This window comes from Austrofundulus limnaeus, unplaced genomic scaffold, assembly GCF_001266775.1.
Source record: "Austrofundulus limnaeus strain Quisiro unplaced genomic scaffold, Austrofundulus_limnaeus-1.0 Scaffold49, whole genome shotgun sequence".
Taxonomy (NCBI): Eukaryota; Metazoa; Chordata; class Actinopteri; order Cyprinodontiformes; family Rivulidae; genus Austrofundulus; species Austrofundulus limnaeus.
In genome coordinates, this window is record NW_013952451.1 from 669636 (window position 1) to 679403 (window position 9768).

A 9768-nucleotide genomic window follows, 5' to 3' on the forward strand; every position below is an offset into this window, starting at 1 on the left:
TCTCTCTCTAAAGCAGATTTCATGTGGCAACGTCCACAGTGCAATTACTATTAAGCCACTGTAATGCAACAAAACCCACATATACTCTGTTTTATATAAAGACAATAGAAACCTTTATCACAATTAAGCTTTTTGTATAAAATGTACATCAGAAAAAATATGCAGGTGCATCCTCGTTGTAAATAATGTCTGTATTTTTCTTCCATTTTTCTCTACGTCGCTCTTCGTTCAGGTTGTGTTTGTTATACACAGTATAAAGTCAACGTCTGTGAATATTTACCGCGCGTTTTATAAAACCATAGCAGGTGGAGGAGGAGGAGGATCTGTCTCATATGACAGAGGCTTTGTCTCTGTTGATGAAGAGGGTCTCCTGGCAGAACGGATTAACCAGGACCACGCTGCTGCCGCTGTAGTCTCCATTAGGGGGTAGACAGGTTTCAAGCTCCTGCAGAGACANCACACACACACAAGGAGAAAAAAAGAAAATCAGTGCACGTGCCTGAAAAATAGCTGATTACAACTGGGAGCTCAACATTAAGATACGCTGCAGTCGTCTATCTACTCTATAAGGGGACCAGGGGGGAAATAAGGAGTCATTGCTCTCCATTGTTTCTTTTTTATTACAATCTGGAAAAAGTACAATCTGACAAAGCTATTTGAACAGAAAAACACAAAAGAAGGAGGAAGGGAAATTGTAAAAGCTTATGTGGGGAAAAAAGGAGAGATGACTCAGAAGGAAGCAGCAGAAGAGATGAGGGAGGGGGGTGATGGTGAGTCAGCAGTAATGAAGTGATGCTGGAAGGAAGGAAGGAAAGAAGGAAGGAGGGAGGTGTGAAAAAGCCCTAAAATGATTTGTTTTTCAGCAGGAATGAAGCTGTTTCATCAGCCAGCTCTAATCTAATCAAACCAATGCCCTGGTTTGGATTTATGATGGGGTCTCCCACAGAGCGCCGCCATTTACCTACAACACCAGAAGGGTGGGGGTGGGGGGGGGTGGGGGGTACGTTATGATTCTGCTCTACAGACACAAGAAGGAGACACCTGAGTTTCACCAAGAGCATCTTATACATGATCCAACCTCATCTTCTCTTCCCTGAAACCCCACAGAAAGCAAAGGGAGGCAAAGTGGACATATAAAATAAAATATATAAAAAGAAACAACAAACAGAAAATAGTATTGTTAAAAAAAAACAACAACATGCAAACAAAACAAGCAGCGATTAAAGACAGGACTGGAATTTAAGCGTTGCTCTTGTTATTTTCCATGACGACCAGCAGATGGCGCTCTAATGCACCAAAAACTAAATCCTTTTTCAAGGTGAACTGATTTATTCAATKAACTCCTCAAAAAATACAAATACAAATGAAAACATTTCTTCTTGCACTTGGTGTTTCACATTAAAAAAATGAATCAAATTTATAAATCTTATTCTACAAGAAACTCAGTTATTCAAAATAAATTCTAAGCAGCTAAAGTCTAAAACATCACAAAAAACAAAGACATGTAAGGAAAATTTCTGAATTTTATATTTAAATAGCAATATATAATTATCTGCTTCTAATATGTAGCTCAGTGATCAGAAACAGAATTAGGTTTGTCAAAGTAAATGTTGAATTTTCTTTATAAACTCAAAATATCAATTTTGGATTGAAAGGTTTTATTTATTCAGAGCAAAATGTAGCAATAACAAATATGATTTTTGCATAATATTTACCAAACAAAACCTATGAAAAAAAAGAAAGAMAAACATGAATAGTGCAAAACATATTTGACAGGAAAAATAAAATTAGAAAATGAATTTTTTTTATCATTTTGCAATTTTTGTTTTGTGGTCACTTTATTTTACAATGACTCAGCTTTTTTTCCCCTAAATCATGTGTCTCAATAAGAATAACAGAAAGTCTATAACAAATACCAGTATCTGACAGGGTACAATATATTTGAGAATAAAACTAAAACTGAACTGAATCATCCAGAAATCCAAAGGAGCAACTAAATCAAAGAGAATTTCAAGAGTCTGATGGTGAATGTGTCTGTTAACGTTTACTTACTGGTTTCATGGTTACACAGAATATAGGTAAATTGCTTTACAGTTCATGCTAGCATTCGCCTCAGCAGGCCTCGAGGCTTGCTGACAGAGGATGTTGGACCTGGATCCTCTTTATTGTTTGTAAACTCATTAGCAGCATTCTGCTGACTGATAATGAAACAAGTAAACGTCACGCCACTTCAGGCTGCGTAGTGCTGAATGGTGGTAGAGTCGTGATGTGTCAGGAGTTTGTACCTCGCTCTCCAGAGTGTGAATCTCTCGGGGAAGCTCCACGGCGTGTCTGCTGAAGTAGTCCATGGTGATGGCGTTGTTCCAGTAGCTGAGGTTGTTCTCCTGACTGGTTGACTTCTTCTTCCTCCTCATGCAGAGCACGGTCAACAGCACAGCTTACAGGAGGAGAGCGAAAACGTGGGATAGTGTTCAAGTTTGAAAGCTGCCATGTTTTTGGTTTAAAACAAGACAAATTCACTCTAAAATATAATCAGACATTTATCCAGGCTGTTCCTCTGGCTTCAACTGTTACAAGGGAGATTATCGATAACAAAAGAACTCTTGTTTTTTTGAACAGCTCAAGCTGCACAGAGCCGTGTTTCGCCTCAGGTGCAACATCTTCACTCGGTTAAAACTCTTCTGGTTGTTAAGACCAGACCCTGAAGAGTTTCTGTCAGCTGTCAAAATGAATCTGAGACAAATTTAGGAGATTACTKTCAAATACACTGATATAAAGTGACGAGATCACAAACAATCTATGACTTTTTTATTTTAATTTTGCCAGACATATCAAACCTACATAAAAGATTTATTAACCGTTGTATGCCAGATGACCATCCTGACTTACCATAAGCTTAAACCCACAGCCTCAGGAAATAATTTTTTAAATGTGTCAAACTCCAGCGTGCGAGACACGTGACTTCCATCCACCCAACTAATAAGGCCCAGCCTCTTTTTTTGCTTAATTTAATATAAAATAGATTTAAATTAATTGTTAACTTTAAAAATATGATCAAACAAAATAAACAGTGTTAAAAATGTGATAAGATAATATTACTTGCCTGGCCCTTGAGCTGTTGGCTTTGAATAACCGTGACCCCCTGAGCAATTTAGTTGAATAGTTGTGCATTAACGTCTCAAAATAAGCTGCTTTATAGCAATTGACCATAAACTACATTTCCCGTAATGCATGCCAATTATTTTACCCATAAAATGACAGCACCCTACCACTATGTGGCGCTGCACGGGGTTCAAAAGTAGCTGACATCTGGTAAAATTCACTGTGTAAAATCTATATTTAGCTGCATTTTCGCTGGCTACTTTTGCTGCAGCCCAGTTGTACTGGGAAGGGGAAAGCTCCCATGTACAAGTTGTAAATTTGAACTGGAATGGCCTCCAGTGGGAATTCCCTGTCATAAAGTGGGAGGCTTCAGAATTCAAGATGACAGCTACGCACCACTTTTACTTTTAATAGTATTTCTGTGTTAYTTATTTCACATTTAGTCAGTCGTACATGTAGTGATTTTCAGTGTTTATAAGAGGATGTGTTAAAATGCTGATTCTGTGCAGGAAATACCAAGCAGAGCTCAGTTATTGTTTGTTAGCAGTGCTCAGTTGTAGCAATGAGACGAGGTAAGTGACGTTAATTATGACAGCATCATTAAGAGAAACGATTATGTGGCCCTCAGTGAAAATGAGTTTGGCACCCCTGATTTAAAACTTTATAAAATACAAGTAGTGACAAAAAAGGCATCCTACATTTATTCATTAAATCTAACCAGGACTACTTCTTTAAATAGTAAAAAAAAGTTACAGAATTTTAATGTTTTCACTTACAAATGGTGGCTACAGGCACACTGATAGCCAGCACCATCCACACGATGTCCATCTTTTTCAAGCAGATGTCTCCTTCGGATGGCAAGCAGTTGACGGAGGAGCACGAGGTGTTCCCAGCTGGCCGGGGGTTGTCGGTGGTTGCTGGAACCTGCACGTTGGGCAAGTTGCCGCTGGCTGTGGAAAGGGTCTCTGAGCTGTTCCCCTGAGCAGACGTCTCCTCGACTGAGCTGCTGTTAGGGAGCAGCCCTGTAGGAGTCGTCAGGTTCCACTCCTGGTGTCCCATAGATGGGCCGTCTGTGACATTACCTGTAACAACCTGCCCATCCTCGGTGGTGGCAGCTGTGTTGTTGATTGTTGAATTCTCTGTTTGGAGGCCTGGCTCGGTGGACAGGACTATGTTGGGCACCGTGGAAGTTGCATTTTGTGATGGGCTCGAAAGTGGCGTGACAGGCCCTTCCTTTGACTCTACCAGCAGCGGATCAGTGGGGGTCTCGTTCCCAGGATGTGTCTCCCGCAAAGTGATGGTGTGGTGTACGTGYAGCGCTGGCGATCCCACACCTTGCACCCTGGGTTTCAGGCCCTTTGTAGGAACGTCTAAAGAGGAGCGGGCGGCTAGAGAAGAGGGCTGCAGCTGTGGAAGGGTTTGCTTCCTGGGATCATTGGGTTCCCACACGCTCAGCTTCGGAGGCTTTCTCTGGTCTGTGGAGAATGTGTCCCCTCCGTCTGATTCCAGGGGGTTTGGAGCCCTTCTAGCAGCAGACTCTGCAGTGACATTTGGCAAAACTGTGCTGGAAATTTTAGGTCTGCTGCTGATCTGGTTACTGCTAGCAACTGGGTTTTGGACTTGAGGTACCCTGACAAATTTTTGAATGGGTGGGCCTTGATTTACAATACCAGATCTGGGCTCTTGGGGTTGAGTCACCTGACTATCAACGCTCACAGTGTTTGGGGTGATGGTTTGTGTGTCATGAATGGTACTTGTGTAAAATAGGAGACCAAGATTAGGAAGGATTATGTTTGAGGTTTGTGGACCTTTGGAGGACCATTCCCCACTGCTGGATCCTTCTTGATGTGAGCTCTCTGAGGGAGGTTCGGGGGAAGAGAGGAGGCCGTTGTGGGTGGCTTTCATGGAGAAAGAGTCCCGGGATGTCTGGCTGTGGTACAGCTCCTGTGCTGACAACAATCCTCCTGGAAGTGCTATAAATGCCAGAACACCTGCAGAAAAAATGAGAAAAATACATTTATAGAAAAGGTCTTGCTCTAATAAGTCTGGAATGTTTTGTTCTTATCCTTAGACAATGGTAAATATGCTTTTTGGACTCTTTGTACCCCAACACACATTGCCCAATGAAAGTATATGCACTGTAGTATTGAACTATGGTATATTCTAAATCATGTTTAGGATCAGATACAGTACACTGTCCTTCACAAGTTCATTTTTAGTTTAACAAACAGATCTTTGTCTCCAGAAGAAGGACTTCTTCGACAGCCCATCAATTGTGGAGTACCTCAAGGGTTTGCTTTGGGCCCATTTTTATTCACATTGTATTGACTTTCATTGGGCAATATCTCTTGCAAATACAACACTTCATTTCACTGATATGCAGACGACACACTAATCTCCATGCTTTTGAATCTTGAAGATCCACTCTAAATTGTACTGAGGAGGTAAAATGTTTCAAACCCCTGCTGGTCCTTCAAACACTTCAGCCCTTCCAAACACTATAATTAGATTCTCAGGCTCATGCAAAATGTCATTTTAACAGTAAGTCGATAATTAGATCAACTCTGTGGTAAAAAGTTGTGTTGCTTTACAAACACTATTCAATTTGACTCCTAAGGTTCAATAAATGGATCTTTTATTTTGAAATGCACATTTTCCTCATGTCTGCCAGACAAAATGCTCATTTATCTCAAGCATCATGATTAGCAGAGGAGCGCAGCGCATCAGATAATGCTGACCCCTCAGGTGTTCAAAAGAGTYATAAAGCCTCGTCTTGAATTCATTATGACTCTCAGCATTTAATCAGCTGAACTGCAGTGTCACTCACCTGCTTTAATTAAATTCCGTTATTAACAACATTATTCACTGGATGAGCTTCTTCATGTGAACCTGTGCGTGTATGAGGTGACAGCGGGAGCTGAGAGAAAGTCTTTGGATGTAGTTTTTTAACACAGCACCTACATTTTCCTTTGAATTTACAGAAATCATGCAGAGCTGTTCAAACAGAACACGGTTATTAGATTTATACTCTCCTCACAATAGAAATAAGAATCATCTTGTCATATTTATAAAAATCAGTGTCTATGAACGAATGAACACCGATACTTATTTAAGTTTTACTAACAGCCTCTCATTGATCTAAAACCTAACATGAGTTAGACCCAGCCTGATCAAATTAGCTTTTAAAGACTTACGGACTGACTTCTGACTTTTTCTTACACCAATCTTTTGTCACCGTGGCCTACTTATACTAAAACCATCAGACAGATTTGCTTTCTCCAGATCAAGCCCATAAAGAGGCTGTGTAGTGACAAGCTATTAGCAGCTGYTTGTAGGGATTATTCTGTTCTCCCGTGTTATCCAGACAGAATGAAAGCTGTAGGAGGGAGAAGCGTAGAAGATTTTATTAATTTTCCCTCTGCTCTGATCATTTATTGACATTTTCAAACAGAGCTCATGTGACACATTAGCAGGGCTCCCACTGTGAGGGTTTATTTGAATTCAGCTCAGAATAAAACATGTATCAAACACACAGCTGCCATCTTCTATAGCTGAATGAAGACCGTGCACATTTTTGTCACGGGACGTTGAAAGGTTTGAGGTAACGCCTGAAATCAATGTTCTGCTGGGGAAAAACTCCAACCTATAATGACCATGGAGGACACCTTTTGTCACAGTCTGCGTGTTTTGGTTTGTTTGCTTCAGCGGTCCTTTGAGTTTTGTAGTTTTATCCATTTTCTAGTTCTCTGTGACCCATATTTTTATGTGAGTTTGGATTCTCATCCTCTTCTGTTTCTGTATTTAGATCTCTTTATAACCCTTGTGTTTATGCCTCCAGTGTCATTTCTATCACTGCCCTCAGTTAGCTCTCAGGAGTTTTCCAGTTCCTTCTTCCACCACTTCCTTGGCTGATTGTTGTATGGTTTCCACTCCACCGGTCCTCCATGTCTCCCTGTACCTTCCTGTGTTTTGTTAGTTTTACTAGTTTTGCTGCCACGTTGTTTTGATTTAACAAAAGCGTAGGTAAAATTGTGTTTCRGTAAATTGGAAGTCCGAATACGTTTGCAGAAAATCAGTTGMTTCTCTTCTAAAAAGGCTAATTTTCCAAAATCCGACCCCATTAAAGGCCCACGGGCAGCCAGCAGCAGGCTTGAAAGTGAAAATGGTAAAATGGTAAATGGTACTGAACTTATAGAGCACTTTTTAAGTCCCTCCGGACCCCAAAGCGCTTTACACTAACAGACATTCACCCATTCACACTCAGAAAAAGGCATTGGGTCTTATCAGAACCAAAATAATAACAATCCCACTCAAGCAGCATCTGTCCCAGGCTGCTCTAAGACAAAACTACACAATATRATGAAATATCATCCCAGTAAAGTAACATGTACATCTGACTTCCTGGTTGTACCCCTGGAGGCTGTATCTTTTAGGTCAGACATTGAAATGTAAACAACTTTGTTTATACAGACGGAAAGGCCCCATATTGATARGACACACTGATTCTCTTCCTCTGTTTAAAGTTATGGATGAAAATACCAGACTGGATATAAAATTCAGTTAAATAGTCACAAAAGTTTCTTCAAAAGTATTTTAGATTTGAGTCCTTCATGTCAGCCTTGCTGAATTTTTGGGTTTTACCTTCAYGGATTGTGACACCTTTTTAAAACGAAGTCGTGCCGCCATGTGGCAGCAGGGCCACCCTGCACTTGTCCCTCAGCTGGAGTGCAGTGAACCCCTTAAATATTACTTAAGAATATAAGATGTGGACCCGATACACTAACAGAATCTTTGGGTCTTGACTGGTCAGAGCTGTTACGATGTCCAAAGGGGAATTACAAGTGGGTGGTCATAACGTTATGGAAGATTTGTGTATAACCCCATTTCTAACATAGYCTATCAATTGTAAAAATATAAAATAAAAAGTTTTATTATTGCAGCRCTGCCTGAAAGTCTAAAGTTTATGACCATTCAGTGACTTTTTTGCTTTTTCTTTTGACATTTTTCTTTCGTACAGGCTTTAAAATACGATTGTTTAGTTTGACTTACATGCTAGATTTATGACATAAACCACTACTGGCTTACTTTAAGGTGAGCGCTGGTGTTAAAATGATCAAATCAGCAATTAAATTGTCTTCATGACTTCTCAGATCCACTCATGATTTTCTGAATTTGAACCGTTTTTTTTTTTTTACAAGCAAACAAGTTTAAAATTGAAACTTTCTCACCATCCATTTATGTAGATAGAAGAAAGATTAAATTAGTTTGGAAGTATTTCTTTTAGAGCAGCAGGATGTTGATATGTTGCAGTGATGTTTATATTATTGGCAGTAAAAAAGACCTGTGCCTTCTGGTAATGAAACTGTGGTTCACTGAAGCATTTCTGTTATTTTTCAGACAACGGCACTGAGGGAATGCTTCTCAGATACTTGGCTTATTGTTCGCTTTGACGTTTTGACAGAAAAATAAAATAAAAACAWAACTATCCCAGCCTGATCTTGTAAAATAATCCCTAAAGAATTATTTCACAATTTTGTCATGACTCAAAATGATTTATGTAAGGCAACCACGATTGATTAAAAGGTATTTATTTTAAAATATAGCACAGGGTCTCAAGCCACTGACATGAACATTTTGGATATCTATTCACTATACTGCTCTATCAGTAACTATGGAAACCAAGTTTACATTTTTAAAAGGAACAGGAGAGAAGAGGTGAGAGGATTAATCTGTTGGATATGTGGAACCAGAAGGGGACAGAATTCATCACCAAAAGCAGCCAAAGCAACTGTCAGAAGTAGTGATATCTAATTTCTCCACCACAGGAAACCTTCATTCTTCCTCTGTGCTCTTTAAATTCTCACAGTGGAAACCCCCCAAACAAACTGTATTCCTCAAACACACAAACCTACAGATGGAGGGTCAGGGCAATGTCTTCTGTTTACCGAGTCTTTTCACACATCTGATTGACGGAGCAAGTGACAGACCTATTCCTGCAGAGGCAAAACCACAAAACCACTGAAGATTTATCATTTCTCATTTGTTCCTGACAGGATCCTTCAGACAAGGGGAATGAAACCATAAAATCAAACTTTACCTGTTTTTGCTGATCCTGGATTAACTAAAACAGTTTCTGAGATTTCACAAATCAAATAAACAATAATGCTAAGAAAATAAAATGATAAAATGAGGCTGTAAGTCAGAATAAATGATGTACTATATATGAAAATCTAAGAGATCACACATAAAAAATGGTGTCAAAGTACCTGTGACATTAATTTTTTGTGATAAATGTGATAGCACTTTTGGAAAGATAACATGGATAACATGCTGCAAAAGAAATTTCACACCACTGTTATGAACAGTTGTTGAGATATTTGCATGTGATTTAACAGGAAGTGATGTCAAAGGGGAATGTTTGCATGTAAACAGAGCATCGCTACAATGACTAACCAAACCAAACACGATTTCAGCATCAGGAGCCTCAGGTTCACATGCAAAGTCTATGGTGGACGCGCTTCAATCAGCATCGGGAAGTGCTGCGGCGCCTCAAGTGCGATTAGAGCAGCGCGATTTGAGCGATTTGAACGATCTGAGCGTTCAACATGCTTGATGCGCAAATCGCTGAAGTTAGAAAATCTGAACTTTTGCAGCTCGACGCGCAGC

General features: G+C 39.8%; 1 protein-coding gene across 2 annotated transcripts in view; it reads right to left on the reverse strand.

Moving 5' to 3' along the window:
• Positions 1 to 172: 172 nt before the first annotated feature.
• tmem108 (transmembrane protein 108) overlaps positions 173 to 9768 on the reverse strand; it is a gene marked incomplete at its 5' end in the record, with an annotated part of 67173 nt that continues 57577 nt past the window's right edge. For both annotated transcript variants that reach the window (XM_014008350.1, XM_014008349.1), the window contains 3 exon segments: positions 173 to 445; positions 2286 to 2437; positions 3879 to 5093. In XM_014008350.1, the coding sequence (XP_013863804.1) occupies positions 329 to 445; positions 2286 to 2437; positions 3879 to 5093 (1484 nt within the window).